At 43.8% G+C, this 16,195-nt stretch overlaps 1 protein-coding gene across 1 annotated transcript; it reads right to left on the bottom strand.

The window, feature by feature from the left end:
- Window positions 1-1,736: 1,736 nt before the first annotated feature.
- On the bottom strand, window positions 1,737-15,963 carry LOC117360280 (NF-kappa-B-repressing factor-like). The gene is made up of 3 exons (XM_033943964.1): window positions 15,687-15,963; window positions 9,201-9,325; window positions 1,737-3,519 (listed from the first exon to the last, which is right to left on the bottom strand). The coding sequence occupies exons 1-3, from the start codon at window positions 15,899-15,901 to the stop codon at window positions 2,474-2,476; spliced, it is 1,386 nt and encodes a 461-aa protein (XP_033799855.1). The 5' UTR covers window positions 15,902-15,963; the 3' UTR covers window positions 1,737-2,473.
- Between the last annotated feature and the right edge of the window lie 232 nt (window positions 15,964-16,195).

Here is a 16,195-nt window from a genome sequence, read left to right as displayed (position 1 = left end):
GAGACGCAAGGTAACGGAGGATGCTGAACTACCAGTTAGAGGCGGAGTGGTGGAATGTTTCCGCTTAAGACTCCGAGACGGAGAAGTGCGCGGAGTGCGAAGTTTTGCAAGAGGAGACAGCTCCCGAGGCAAAAGTCTCGAAGGTGGGGTCCTTGACCTAGAATGCCTCGATGAAACAGAGGAGGCAACAGTACTTTGAGAGCGAGGCACGTGCTTCGAAGAATCTTAAGGCCTCAAGCTCCTCGAGGAAGGGACCTTCGAAGACTTAGAGCGCTGCTTCGATCGAGGCAAAGACCGCTTAGAAGCTCGGTCAGGCGAAGAGTCCGAGGAAGAGACTCGAGATCAAGACCTGCGACAAGGTGACCGCCGACGAGGCAGAGACTGCTGCTCAGGCTGGACCTGTGAAGACAAGGTCGAGGTCGGGACCAATTGTGCCACAATTGAGGAAATTTGCGTCATCAAAATTGACTTGAGCATGTCCTCAAAAATGGGGACAGAGACCAAGGGACTCAGAGTCACTGGAGGCCTCGTGTGTTCCAATGAGGGCGACCTCGGAGGAGAGTATTCCCTTGATTTGGAAGCACTTTTGAAGGATGGTTTAGAAGATGGAACCGAACCTGGAGCCCCAGGTTGCGAGGAACTAGACTCCGTTGACTTCTTAGGAATGGTACCTGAAAAGGAAGCAGGAGACTTACCCCCCAATCCAGGCTTCGAGGACACCGAGGAGGCCTTCGAGGCCGAGGACCTGGAGGTCTTCGAGGCCGAGGCCTGCAGAGGAGGCGAAGTCGAGGGCTTCGTACTCGAGGCTTGTCCCGAAGTGGAAGGTTTCGAAGATGCCTCGGCCGAGGCCACCGCTTTTTCGGGCTCCATTCGAGGGAAAAGCTCGAAGAACCTGTCACAGCGGCGCTTAAAGGCACGAGGTTGAAGAGTGAGGCAGCGAAGACAGTCTTCTGGACGATGGTTCGTCCCCAAGCAGAGCATACACCAGCTATGGGGGTCGGTTATGGAAATAGTCCTGCCGCACTGATAACACCTTTTGAACCCGGTAACAGGCCGGGACATAGAAAGGACAAAGTCCGTGTCGAGAACGAGGGAGAGGCCTAGGCCTCAATCTCCCAACTCGACGCAAAAATACGAGAAAATTAACTGTTTTTTTTTTTTGTTTTTTTTTAATTAGAAACAATCACAAACACAGCGACCGAACAGAAAATAAATACTACTCAGCTGCGGTGAAGAGAAGGCACAACGCTACGGGAATTAAGTCGACAAGTCTTCTCAGCTCCGCGGAAAACGTTGAACTGAGGATCCTCACAGGAGATGCGCCCCCTAGTTCGGGCGGGAAGGCACGCGCACATGCGCGATGCAGCACTCGAAAGTTCGAGATCTTCAAGCAAGTTTGCTTTCGAGGCTGTGCGCTGCGGGGCTCCGTTGCTGACGTAACCCATGTGTGGGAATATGCTGCCTGCTTGTCCTGGGATAACAGCCTACTCAACTGGCTGGCTGCTCCACTATGCACTAGATTAAACCTGTGATTCATCAAAATTGCTGCAGCCTGAGAATGGGAACAGGATACCCGGTCATTAAAAACTACTGAAATAGGAGTCCGTGATCTCAAGGACACATCCAGGAACTGAACTATGACTTCTGCACTTTGCAAGTGCAACTGGGCAGAACACACAGTACAGTCTTTTAGCAAAGTACAAGGCATGAAAGGACAAAAGTCATTTTTGCATGGATTTACCTTGCAATATCTATGCAGCATTTATTTATCCATGAGCCACAGCACATACAGCAATAAAATCAGGACAGAAACATCAGAATGTCTCTGGTATAACAAGTTCATATTGTTCAATCTGTTTCAGCTGGTCTATTTAGTCTTCTTTGCATGCTTTCCTGCTTATTACCAAAAAACTGCTAAGGCCCTGCCCATTAGATTTATTCTTCAGGCCATACTTCAGGGCAATCTGGGGTTATTTGCTTTCTCTTGTCATCGTTAAGTTCCTTGGAAATGTTAAAATGTACCTGGTTGTAGGAGCAGGCATAATTTTTTCTTCCTCCATATCATGCTTAGAAATCCAATTACCCTTTTCTTGATAAGCCTAAGTCTTTCCCCTTGAAAACTATTCCTAAACTGTAATAGGCCTTGTTATTTTATTGAACTGTGTTGTCAGTCAAGGTATATACAGATGTGGCAGAGCTTTCATAAGCCACAAGGTCCTTCAAATCTTTGTTCTTGTTAGTTTGGGCTGTTTTGCGATGTGGGTTGTTAGAATGCATTTTCCGGAGCATATCATTACTCTCTTGGCAGCTGCATGTTTACAGGTTTTTATTTATCGCCATACCCTTCAGCCAGGCAATGGTCCTGCAAGAATATTCTGAGGGTATTTAGTCATATACTATGAGCATTTTGTAAAATGTAGCAGAATTGTTCAAAATGTCTATCGCATCATTGGCATTTTCAGTGAGAATAAAATTAGGCCAGTGTTTTACAGGGCTCAACAGCTTGATTTTTGCCTAGGGAGTCCTTGCTGTTAAGTTGAAGATCTTCTGGCTGCTTTAGAGCTGGAGGGAACTCGTATGTGGGTACATCACAAGGACACACAACTATATCATCTTGGTAAGTGTGATTGAACTTTCGCTGTACAATCCTCACTTCCACTGGGTTCATTAATAACTTTACGGCCTGCTCTGCAGCTTGGCCTCTGGATCCATTTTTGCTGACAGAAAAGCCTGTGGTTATATAAACATTCTTGCATCTCACCTCACAAGCATAACCTTTTGCAGGAAAGTTTATGTTTTTTGGGAGGTCAGCAGATGAAATTTCTTTTAAAGGAACATAAATATATTCAGGATTTGTCTTACAAGCTTGAATGCTGCGTGTTAACATAAAGACATAGTTCACTTTCTTACGATTAGTCATCTTGTCTCTCACAATTGTAGAGAGTTCTTTGATTAAAGCTTGCTTCTTTTCTATCACAGTTAATGAATCTGCAGAATCACTTTCATAACTTTCTAAGACGCAGCCTTTTCTGTTCTTTTTCTTGATCTTTTTAAAACCAATACCTTTCCTTCCTTGCTTGATTTCATCTGTCCACTTGTCAAGTACAGTGGCTCGGAAGTTTTTCGAAAGAGATGAGCAATGGGATTCAAATTTTGCTGAGTAGCTCTGTTCCATTTTGGTCATGAAATTACCCGACTCATTTAAGTTCTTGCTTTGATAATCAGAAGTGCTGGACAAGGAAAAGTCATAATCATAAATGAAAGGTGTTATCTCTTTAGGCTGAATTTGATTCTGCAAATTCCTTCCCTCTTTTTTGCTGCTGTCCAGTGCTATGTCTCCCGAACTTTCTGGCAGAAACCCTCCAAAGTAATTCAAATGCCGACTGTCTGAACTTCGTTCTTTGTTTGTAGCCAGTTTATCATCATCTTCCTTGGTTGTGCTTGCAACAAAATGGACAGGTTCAAAACGAGGTCTGGCACGAATTTGAGCAGTAGCTTGCTTTTTAGAAGACTCTTGACCTGTGGTATGAGTGAAAATCTTTTAATATACACATAGTATTAAATTAGCATTTAAATACAATTAAAAATATACAATAACATTTGTATTTAAGAATGCTAGTGCAATCAAGAACAATTTGTCTTCTGACAGTTACAATTCAGTGGCGCTGAAGAAAGCAGGCACACAAGGAACACGTAATCTTAAGTGTTATCTTAAAGTAGGAATGACCATGGAAGCAGAGGGAAACCAGAAGATGAGCTTTCCAGTGTTCTGCACCGGCTGTCATATGTATGACTACCTCCCCTCGGGGAGACAGTCGTATGTATGTGGTCGGTGTCAGGAGCTGGAAAGCTTGAAGAAGGAAGTCAAGCGACTAGAGGACAAGATACAGGAACTAGAAGGACTTTACACCACGGAAGACCCAGTCAGGACAGCTGAAGATTTCACGAGCGAGAGACACATCGAGGAGGAAGTCAGGGAACTTGAGAAATTCATTGAAGAAGCGTACAAGAGGAGGGTTGAAGAGAACGAGCTTCAGATGATAGAAGAAGCTACACCTACATCGAAGGGAGAACAAGAAGCAGAAGACCTCAAAGAAGACACCCACAAAGAGAAATTGGCCAGTCGATGCCCAGAAGAAGAAAGAGCGAAGCACACCGAGGATATTGACCTGAGACCGAAGCGAACATTGAAGAAGGGAAAATCAGCGATCCTAGTGGGGGACTCAATCCTGAGGCATGTGGACAGCCACATAGCAGGAGGGAGGGAGGACCGACTGGTGACCTGCCTCCCAGGAGCGAGAACCAAGGACATCGTGGACAAAATTGGAAAGATCCTGGAAGGAGCGGAGACGGAAGAGACCGCAGTAATGATCCACATTGGGACGAATGATGTCAGCAGAAGAGACTACAGAAGAAGTTTGCTGATAGAACAGTTCAAGATTCTGGGAAGGAAGCTGAAGATGAGGACCCAGAAGATAGCGTTCTCAGAGATCCTACCGGTACCGAGGGCAGAAGTGAAAAGGCAGGAGGAACTACAATCAATAAATGCATGGATGAGGAGATGGTGTGAGGAAGAAGGATTCCACTTCGTGAGGAACTGGACGACGTTCTGGGGCAAGAGCAAGCTCTACAGGAGAGATGGATTGCACCTGAGCACAGCGGGAACTAGACTTCTAGCAAACAATGTCAAGAGAGGAATAGAACAGGCTTTAAACTAAGAAGAAGGGGAAAGCCGACAATCGACCAAGCGTCGATGTTTCGGAAGAAGGTATCCCATGAAGATACTGAGGGGGAAAAAGGCTGGGAAGAAACAAGGGACAAATTACAGGAGTCGACTAACCAAGAAGAGGAGGTTAGAAAGATTGTAGCCAAAGAGAAGAATCTAAAGACCAAAGCACAGGGAAAGGAATTAAAGGCAACAAAATTCCAGGAGCTAAATTGCATATATACTAATGCAAGGAGCCTAAGAAACAAGATGGGGGAATTAGAAGCCATGATCATTGCGGAGGACATAGACATCATTGGAATCTCTGAAACATGGTGGAATGAGGAAAGCAAATGGGATACAGCACTGCCGGGGTACAAGCTCTATCGCCAGGACAGGACAGGACAGAAAGGCGGTGGAATAGCACTATAAATAAAAGAAAGCATACAATCGACAAGAATGGACACAGCAGAGACGGCCAACAAGCTAGAATCGCTATGGGTTAAAATACCAGGAAGGAAAGGGCCTGAAATAAAGATAGGCCTATACTATCGTCCACCCGGACAAACCGGAGATATCGATGAAGAAATGGAAGCCGAGATGAAGCGAGAATGCAAAGGCAGCAACACGGTTATTATGGGAGACTTCAACTACCCTGGGATAGACTGGAGTCTTGGAAGCTCAAGATGCACTAGGAGACAGAATTTCTGGAGGCTGTACAACAGCTTGTTAGAGAACTGACAAGAGGAAATGCCACTCTGGATCTAATCCTAAATGGGCTAAGGGGACCTGCAAAGGAAGTGGAAGTAGTGGGACCATTGGGAAACAGCGATCATAATATGATCAAGTTCAAGATGGAAGTAGGAATACTGAAAGGAAAGAGAACCATAGCAACAACTTTTAACTTCAGGAAGGGAAACTACGAAGCAATGAGGGGAATGGTAAAGAAGAAACTTAGGAACACTTCCCAAAAATGGAAGACGGTAGAACATGCCTGGTCCTTTCTCAAGGACAGGGTGAGCGAGGCGCAAAATCTATATATCCCCAGATTCAGAAAAGGGTGCAACAAGAATCGAATAAAAGACCCGGCGTGGTTAACTAAAATAGTGAAGGAAGCAATAGGCAATAAGAAAAATTCATTCAGAAAATGGAAAAGGGACAAAACTGAGGTAAACTGGAGAGAGCACAGGAAGTATCAAAAAGAATGTCACCGTGTGGTTCGAAAAGCCAAAAGATAGTATGAAGAGAGACTAGCCAGGGAAGCACGAAATTTCAAACCGTTCTTTAGATATGTTAAAGGGAAACAGCCGGCTAGGGAGGAGGTGGGACCGCTGGATGACGGAGACAGGAAGGGAGCGGTGAAGGAAGAGAAAGAGGTCGCAGAAAGACTTAACATGTTCTTTTCATCTGTATTTACAAGTGAAGACACAACCAACATACCGGAACCTGAACAAATCTTCAATGGCAATCAAGCACAAAAGTTAACATACATAGAAGTGAGCCTTGATGATGTGCGCAGACAGATAGAAAAACTAAAAACTGACAAATCCTCGGGTCCGGATGGAATCCATCCAAGGGTGCTGAAGGAACTAAAGGAGGAAATAGCGGAACTACTACAGCAAATTTGCAACCTATCTCTGAAAACAGGTGTGATTCCGGAGGATTAGAAGATAGCCAACGTTACGCCCATCTTTAAAAAGGGATCAAGAGGAGACCCAGGAAACTACAGACCAGTGAGTCTGACCTCCGTTCCGGGGAAAATGGCGGAAGCACTGATAAAAGAAAAAATAGATGAACATTTTGAAAAACACGAACTTCTGATAACCAGCCAACATGGTTTCTGCAGGGGGAGATCGTGCCTGACCAACTTATTGCACTTCTTCGAGGGAATTAACAAACAGATGGACAGAGGAGACCCCATAGACATCATATACTTAGATTTCCAGAAAGCCTTTGACAAGGTGCCTCATGAACGTCTACTCCGGAAACTGAAGAACCATGGGGTGGACGGAGACGTGCATAGATGGATCAGAAACTGGTTAGCGGGTAGGAAACAGAGGGTAGGGGTGAAGGGACACTACTCAGACTGGAGGAAGGTCACGAGTGGTGTTCCGCAGGGCTCAGTGCTCGGGCCGCTGCTATTTAATATATTCATAAATAATCTAGAAACAGGAACAAAGAGTGAGATAATAAAATTTGCGGACGACACCAAACTATTTAGTGGAGCTCGGACAAAGGAGGACTGCGAAAAATTGTAAAGGGACTTGGACAAATTAGTGGAATGGGCAGAGAGATGGCAGATGAAGTTCAATGTTGAGAAGTGTAAAGTATTGCATGTGGGAATCAGAAACCCGAGGCACAGCTATACGATGGGAGAGGATGTTATTGAATGAGAGTACCCAAGAAAGGGACTTGGGGGTAATGGTGGACATGACAATGAAGCCGACGGCACAGTGCGCAGCGGCCGCTAAGAGAGCAAATAGAATGCTGGGTATAATCAAGAAGGGTATTACAACAAGAACAAAAGAAGTTATCCTGCGTCCGCATCTTGAGTACTGCGTCCAGTATTGGTCACCATATCTTAAGAAGGATATGGCATTACTCGAGAGAGTTCAGAGGAGAGCGACACGACTGATTAAGGGGATGGAAAGCCTTTCATACGCTGAGAGATTGGAGAAACTGGGTCTCTTTTCCCTGGAGAAGAGAAGACTTAGAGGGGATATGATAGAGACTTACAAGATCATGAAGGGCATAGAGATAGTAGAGAGGGACAGATTCTTCAAACTTTCAGAAAATAAAAAAACAAGAGGGCATTCGGAAAAGTTGAAAGGGGACAGATTCAAAACGAATGCTAGGAAGTTCTTCTTTACCCAACGTGTGGTGGACACCTGGAATGCGCTTCCAGAGGATGTTATAGGGCAGTGAACGGTACTGGGGTTTAAGAAAGGATTGGACAATTTCCTGCTGGAAAAGGGGATAGAGGGGTATAGATAAAAGATTACACAGGTCCTGGACCTGATGGGCCGCCGCGTGAGCGGACTGCTGGGCGCAATGGACCTCAGGTCTGACCCAGCGGAGGCATTTCTTATGTTCATATGTTCTTATGAATAAATTTACTAATGTTACAGCCATGCTCCTGTTAGCTAAAAAGTATTCATATTTGGTATTACTTGAACAGTATCACACAGAGGGCACCAGCATTTTATTTTTTGATCTTCCAAATGCTAATCAAACTTCAGGATGCAACGATAGTGAAAGATTTGGTTCTTACCTAAATAATCTTTCTATACATTAGGTGATCAATTTGTGCTCAATGCAAACTGTTGCAGAAAGATGTCAAAAATGACTTCTTCTGACCCTCCTCAATTTTCCCCATAGGGAATAATGGGCTGTACTCACTGTGCTGTGCTGCCTGGGTCAGCTTTGCTTCAGCCTGTCTGAATGGAAGATACCGTCTCAAATCCTTGTTGGAATCAAGCCACAACTGGAGATTTTTGGGCTACCAGTCGAACAGACACTGACTGAGGACTTCAACCCCACAATTCTATGTGATGCAAGAGGGGGTAAAGGGAGATTAAAAAAGCAGCTGGATTCACACACCCTGTGTTCAAGCTTCTACTAAATTAGAAAGCAGCTGGCTCAACAGGTACACCTAGGGGTTTCCCTGTGAGCTGCAGCCCACCCCCTACAGAGTCCGCATCCTCTCCCAGATAGAGTAGCCCCAAATATGGGATCTTCTTGGCACCAAGGCCTCATGAAACGGAAGAAAAATATCTGAAAACAATAAAAACTGAAGGGAACATAGCAGAACACATCTTCTCAGTTCGCTTGCAAAAGGATAAACTGAAGAGGGCACTATACTCCACTGTTGAAGGGGGAGGAGCTGATAGATATAATTGCCATCCTTCTGCAACAGTTCACAAGCATGGATTGATCATTTAACATACTGACTCCTGTATTTATGTAACAGAATTAACATTATAGTTCATGAACCTACTCCTGTTTCTCAGTGATAACAGTTAAATGTGTTGTATCCAGGATGTGGATACATCCAAAAGTATGACGTATCTCTGCTTAAAGATGCAATTCTACAAGAGAGGCCTATGTCAAAGTGCTCATTCTATAAAAACAATACAGGCACCCAGAACCAGTCCCTGTCATACACAAATTCTCATGTACCAATTTACATCTGCAAAAAAGAAAGGTGTAGATGTGTGTGTACATCCTATGCATGGGTTTTTATGTGTTATAATGCATCTGTACCTTCATGCTGCTCCACATGAGGAAAATGATTTCTAAATTACCCTCAAAAAACAGCCAGTGTACACAGATATATTGCACATACTTTTCGAGAACACCCAGAAAACCTGACTGGCTCAATGATTCCCTAAACCAAGAATGAGAACTACTGCTCTAGAATCAGATAGAATTCCTGCACAATGGACCAGAACAATTTGCACAAAATGAGAAAGATATAAAGCAGATCTGTACTCACCAGTATCTGTTGGGCTCTGCCGTTTTGTCCCCTTAGCACCAAGGACTAGTTCATACGAGGGTATCTCACCAATATCAATTCCTTCAGCCATCTGCAGAATGTTTTGCATAAGTTGCTCACCATACCTGTTTTGAAAGTAATCAAATACACTATTGGAACCAATAAATTTTTAAGCCATTATAAAGTCACTTGTTCATTGGTTTGTGTTTAACAAATGCTTTTAAAACAATAAAACAAAACTAATAATGCTATGATTGCTCATATTTATGTCAACCTTCTTAAAGAATATTGGATGTGGTCACAAATGTTACAACCACAGCAGTACCTTATGCAAGCATATTTTATATAAAGTAGCTTGCAAACATTTTCCTACTCATTTGTCAGAGTAATACCTAGAAGTGTCTTAACAAGGCTCAGTCACAGGAACCAAGCGGATTCAATCTTCTAAATTAAGACATTAAGTTTTCTTTTATATGACGTGAAGCTGGAACAAAAGGTATAACCATACTGACCACAGAGCTGCCAAAGGAATTCTGAGATACAGCTTTTCAAAAAGGTATAGATTGGGGGAAGGCTGTAAGAAAATCTCAATGTATCTAAACATCTTTTAAGCCACCGTCAAATTCATCATTATTAAGTAGAAATAGTTTAGCACTAGAAAACATTGCTTTGATCAGACAGTGTTTCTGATGTCATTAGCCATGGCTTAAGGAAACTACTGCAGTAGGTCACAGTGAGGCCTAAGATTACTTAGAAACATGATGGCAGATAAAGGCCAAATGGCCCATCTAGTCTGCCCATCTGCAGTAACCATTATCTCTTCCACACTCTGTTTCCACCACTTCTGCCGGGAGACTTTTCCACATCTATCACCCTTTCTGTAAAAAAGTATTTCCTTAGATGACTCCTGAGTCTATCACCTCTTAACTTCATCCTATGCCCTCTCATTCCAGAGCTTCCTTTCAAATGAAATAGACTAGACTCAAACGCATTTACACCACATAGGTATTTAAATGCCTCTATCATTTCTCCCTTCTCCCACCAAAAAGTTTCTGCAGGCCAGCCAACAGGCAGTTGTGTAATGGAGGAGTGGTCCACCTCGGGCGCCGTCTTGGTGGGAGCACCGGCACCAGTCCTCCTCTCCACTCCCACAAGCAAATGCAACCTGCTGCTCTCCCTCTGATGTCACTTCCAGATCTCGTGCCTAGGAAATGATGTCAGAGGGAGAGTCAAAGCCAATATGGACAGCAAGTTCGTGATACTGCTCACGCCAGGGAAATTAGAGATACGGAGTAAGGGAAGAGGCATGCGCATATGGGCGGGGGGAGGGGCAACACTGCCCCAGGCGCCTCTCACCCTCACTATGCTTCTCCTCCATGCAGGCAGAGCTGGCGCCTCGATTAAAGGGAGCTCTGAGTACCAGAATATGTCAAAAAACACACAAAAAAAGACCAAAAACGAAGGAAAAAAATAAATGAGCAGATCGGAAAGACTTTTGGCTTTCATGCAAAAGGAAAAACTAAAGGGCACAGTAGAGCCCTCTAGTGAAGGAGGGATTCAAAAGCTGAAGTGGATTACTTCTGCATGGCTCGTGAGCATGGGAATATTACCCATCCGTCCAGAATGATATACCTATTGCACTAGACTAGATGTAGTAATATGTAAACAAGCAGGGAGGAATGGGTTCAGAACACCTCTGCGTAGAGGCAGTCTTAATATGGAAGTTCACAATGAGATCCTGACTAGTGATGCCCTATCCACCAGGCCATCCAAATATATTAGCAGGCAAGCTCAGTTGACAACTGGCTTAACACGAGTGGTCAATCAAGAGCACGTCTATTCGTTCGTTCCCTGTTTTGCAAACAGGGCTCTCCTCAGATAGATCTATTAACACCCCCACTGAATCACAAATGCGTCAGATACTGCACAAAGTTTTATAGTCCAATCAGAGAAGCAGAAAATGCCTTCCAACTGTCATGGGCAAGAATGCTAGCGTATGATTTCCCTCCATTTTCACAGATTGCCAATACTTTACAGGGCAACGTGCATATGATATTAATAGCTCCTTACTAGCTGCGCCAAGCATGGTTCTCGACTCTTCTGGTCTTGGCTCATCAACCCTCGAGATTCCTACTGGAAGATCTGAATTTACTTACACAAGAGGAAGGACTCTTACTATATCTGCACCTTCTTTCTCTTCACCTGGCTGCTTGGCTTCTCCTTCCGAGGTAAACTCTACACATGTTTTCTCTCAGCCAATGCTTTTATCTTCATATCTTTTGAGATTCTTTCCCTTCCTATTGTTTTTAACCTTAATTGTCTTTTTTTCTATTATTCAGATTGTATTTCTTTTCCTATTCTTTCCTCATGTTTTATTATGTTTATAAAATTAGTCTTTATTATGTTTTGTAAGATTTAGTTTTTTGTTAGTAAATGTTTGTCCCCCCCCAATTTTGTAATTTTATTGATTTGTTCATCGCTTAGAACTTGGAATTAGCGATTAATCAAATTTTATAATAAACTTGAAACTTCAAATTTTGCTAACACCTAGAGCAGTATCTACAAATTCGAACTCGTTCAAGTCACGCTTTACTCATTGATATACCCCATGTCAGTTAACAGCAGAAACTACACCAATTCTGGAGGTACTATTTGGTACATCTGAAGTCATCATACTTTCTTTTAACTCAATACACATTCATTTAGCAGCACTATGACTTCACTTTGATGAAACACCCAGAGTGAAAAGATTCCTAAAGATCTCCTTCGCCTACATCCTCCTTTAAAACCGCCAACCCCTGCTTGGTATCTGAACTTGGTTCTCACCTCCCTCATGGGTAAACCCATAGAACCTTTACAGTCAACCTTTACAGAAGACTTTGTTTTTGGTCACAATTACATCAGCGTGAAGAATTGAAGACTTGCAAGTACAGTGGTACCTTGGTTTACAAGCATAATTCATTCCAGAAGCATGCTTGTAATCCAAAGTGCTCGTATATCAAAGCAACTTTCCCCATAGAAGATAATGGAAACAATAACTTTTCGTTCCACAAACCAATGTAAGGCTAACTGCGCCTACTACTCTGCCTTGGGTCATCATTTCCTCTGTAATCCTTGCACACCATTTCCTAGTCTGCCTCTCCCCAAAGTCCCGCTCCATCGCGCTCTGGTATGATTTCCTCTGGAATGAAACCCACATTCTGCATGCCCATTCTCTGCCTCTAATCACTTCACCCCTCAGCCTGTGGGAGCAGTGCAGATCACCTCGTGCACTTATTGTCTTTATTAGCCATTCTCTCACGCGCCATCTCAGGCCTTAGTTCCCTCTCCTTCAGCGCAGGATCCATCTGATGCCAGCGGCTGGGGAACAACAAGCCAGCCCCAGTCGGTCTTCTTCCCAGCAGGATCCATCCAATGCCAGCGGCTGGGGAACAACAAGCCAGCCCCAGTCGGTTTTCTTCCTGGCTCAAACGTAGGTTGATCCGGCGTCCCCTTCCCAGATCCCTGAGCTGATTTGTGCCACTTTCAACCCGCACCGCCAGCATCCAGGGACAGACGCTCTCTACCAATCAGAGGCCACCAAAAAGAAGGGCTTGAGAATTTGAAGGCGGGCTTCAAAGGGAAGGTGAGGGGAAAGCACGCATGCGACTTTTCTTTAGTTTACTTTACCACGTTGGGAAATTCAGCGCATGCGTCTTTTAACTCTTCTCTGGTTTGGAGGACTCGTTTATCGAGGCAATGCTCGTTTTGCGAGTCACAGTTTGCTGAAGTGTTTTGCTCGTCTTGCAAAACACTCGCAAACCGCGTTACTTGCAAACCGAGGTTTGACTGTATACTATGTACCATATACTCAGCTTTTGTACAATAAGATACTTTTATGCACTCATCCAAGATTCCTTCCAAAGATTGTAACCCACCATTATCTGAACCAGACTATTGTCTTGCATACATTTCATCCACCACCTCATTTCACGGATCAAAAAGAGTCGCTATATACCTTGGATTGTAAGAGAGCGGTTGAAATTTGCCTTAACCATACCAACTTTCCATCGAGACTGTCTCAAATGTTTATTTCTTATGGAAGCTTCCAATTGCAAACCAATCTCTAAAAAAACAATGTCCCTTTGGATTGCAAAATGTACTAAACATTGTTATTCTCTTTCTAACTCGCAAGTTGTGCCTCCTTATATCACAGCTCATTTACAGAGAGCTACACAGGGTGACATCTGTACAAGAGCAACCTGGTCATCAACACATACTTTCACCAGGCATTACTGCTTAGATCAAGCATCACAAAAACATTCCAAATTTGGGTCAGCAGTTCTCCAATCAGTGTTATAATGCGACAACCTTCCACCTCCTCCAGTTCAGGTAACAGTTTCATTCATTAATAGAATAAATAAATAAATTTCAGAGAGAGAGAAAATGAGAATGCATGAATGTAGGTAAACTGCTTTGAATGTGGTTGTATAACTACAAAAAGGCAGTATACAAATCCCAATCCCTTTCCCTATATATGTACATTTCTTTATACTGCTACCTTCAACAATGGGGAATCACCACATGTGTGGCTAGGAAGATCTCTGTCCATGGAGAAATGAAAGTTGCTTATCTGTAATGGTAGTTCTCCAAGATCTTCTAGCCACACAACTGTAATACAGTAGGTGCAAGACTGGAAAGAGGCACATATGCACAGAAAGTTTTGCTAGAGCTTGCCATATTCCGGGTCGATTCTGTTGGCTGTGACATCACCTCGTGTGACTAGAAGATCATGTGTCCATGGAGAATTGCTGTTACAGGTAAGCAAGTTCTTTTACTTCTGCTGCAATCCCACTCAAAGGAAATTACTGTACATAAGAGGAAGCAGGTGTGGTTGTTCCCTTTAACTGCAAACTGTCAAAATTACTTCCTACTCCCACTTCATACCAAGCCACTTGGAATCAACTGCCCCCACAAATCAGATCCCTTGAAGGAATCCTGAATTTTAGGAAAGCAATAAATACATACCTCATCACCTAACTCCCTTTCCTACGGCATGTGGATTACAAAGAAATGTATAATGGTACTAGATCCTCAGTATATGTTGCATTAAGAAACTGGAAGGCTGGGCATCTAATGGCAGATTAAATTTAATATGGACAAATGCAAAGTGATGCACATTGGGAAGAATAACCTGAATCAGTTTCTGGATGCTAGGGTCCACCTTGGGGATTAGCACCCAAGAAAAAGATCTGGGTATCATTGTAGACAATACGATGAAACCTTCTGCCCAATATGTGGCGCTGGCGGACAAGAAAGCAAACAGGATGCTGGGAATGATTAAAAAAGGGAAGTTTAACAAGATTATGAATGTTATAATGCACCTGTATCACTCCATGATGTGACCTCATCTGGAGTACTGTGTTCAATTCTGGTCTCCTTATCTCAAGAAAGATATAGTGGCACTAGAAAAGGTTAGAAAAAGAGCAATCAAGATGAAGGGGATGGAATTCCTCTCATATAAGGAAAAACTAAAACAGTTAGGGCATCAGCTTGGAAAAGAGATAGCTGAAGGAAGATATGATTGAAGTCTACAAAATCCCAAGTGGAGTAGAATGTACAAGTGAATCGATTTTTCACTCTGTCAAAAAATTATAAAGACTAGGGGACACTCGAATTACAGGGAAATACTTTTAAAACCAATAGGAGGAAATTTTTTTCACTCAGAGAATAGATAAGCTCTGGAACACATTGCCAGAGGTTGTGGTAAGAGTGGATAGCATGGCTGGTTTTAAGAAAGGTTTGAACAAGTTCCTGGAGGAAAAGTCCATAGTCTGTTATTGAGAAAGACATGGGGAAGCCACTGCTTGCCCTGGAATTGGTAGCATGGAATATTGCTACTCCTTGGGTTTTGGCCAGGTACTAGTGACCTGGATTGGCCACCGTGAGAATGGGCTACTGGGCTTGATAGACCATTGGTCTGACCCAGTAAGGCTATTCTTATGTAAATTGGTACTAGATCCTCAGTATATGTCACATTAGGATAAAAATTTGTATTGAAAAATCTTGCACTGTAACTATATAACTTGTAGCTTGTAAACTGTATATTATGTATAATGGTATTAGATCCCTAGTATGTGTCAAGTTAGGCTAAAAACGTGTACACTATGGCAAACTGTATATTATGTTGATGAAAACGAAATAAATAAATGTCCAGGAGCTGGCTAAAGGCAGCTAGTCATGATGCTGCTGACCAACCTAAACTTTACTGGACCACAAGGACATTAGATAACTTGAGGGCTGGGAAGGGGAAAGAAGGGGGGAGAGAGACTAGGTAATGCAATAAGGTGAGGGGGAGCAGCCAAGGCAAGTTAACTGAAGGTACCTGAGCTCAAATGGTAGAGAAGGCACTTTTCCTTTCCCGGAGACCCTACAATCTAAGCTCGTACCTCCCCCAACGATTTGCCCAGGATCACTAGATTTCCTCGATTCTCTCGCTTCTCTTACCGGCAGCCCATGAAGACGTGATTGCTCCAAACCATGGAGAGGGCGAGTAGTTGGTCCCGCTTCCAGCCGGGGTAATTCGGCAGATGACGGGCGATAAACTGCTTTCGCGCCCTCCACTGCTTGTCGCTCTCCTGGTACTGCCGACACTGCTCCAGAGAGTCGAGCGACTGAGACTGAGGCTCGCTCGTCCGGCGACACAGCGCACCATCCGCCATCTTTACGGCCGCTGCCAAACGCAGGCATGTAGCCGCAAATGACGCCGGAACCGGAAGCGCTTTGACGTCGGCTGTTGCGTCAATTTCCAGACTCGCTTAGAATGCCAAAAGGCAGTATATACAAGTCCCTATTTCCATATACACCACCTACCGTACAAATGCCGCCCCTAGCGCCATTGGTACTGTCTACCATATCGGCGCCGTCCATGCAAGAGGAGTGTAGCTTTGATCTAGTCACAGCAATGCTCAGCCACCCACTGCTGCCAACAATCTCAGAACCACGAACGCCTCTCA

This window comes from Geotrypetes seraphini, chromosome 5 (genome assembly GCF_902459505.1).
Source record: "Geotrypetes seraphini chromosome 5, aGeoSer1.1, whole genome shotgun sequence".
Lineage (NCBI taxonomy): Eukaryota > Metazoa > Chordata > Amphibia > Gymnophiona > Dermophiidae > Geotrypetes > Geotrypetes seraphini.
The sequence above is the reverse complement of the archived record's forward strand: the minus strand, read 5'-3'. Positions and strand labels throughout refer to the sequence as shown.

Bases quoted from the DNA above. Each gene is read 5' to 3' on its own strand.
- LOC117360280 (XM_033943964.1), bottom strand. From the start codon at position 15,901: ATGGCGGATGGTGCGCTGTGTCGCCGGACGAGCGAGCCTCAGTCTCAG. The intron at 9,326-15,686 runs GTAAGAGAAGCG...CTTTCAAAACAG, and splicing joins CACGTCTTCATGGGCTGCCG to GTATGGTGAGCAACTTATGC. The intron at 3,520-9,200 runs GTGAGTACAGAT...CTCATACCACAG, and splicing joins GCAGAGCCCAACAGATACTG to GTCAAGAGTCTTCTAAAAAG.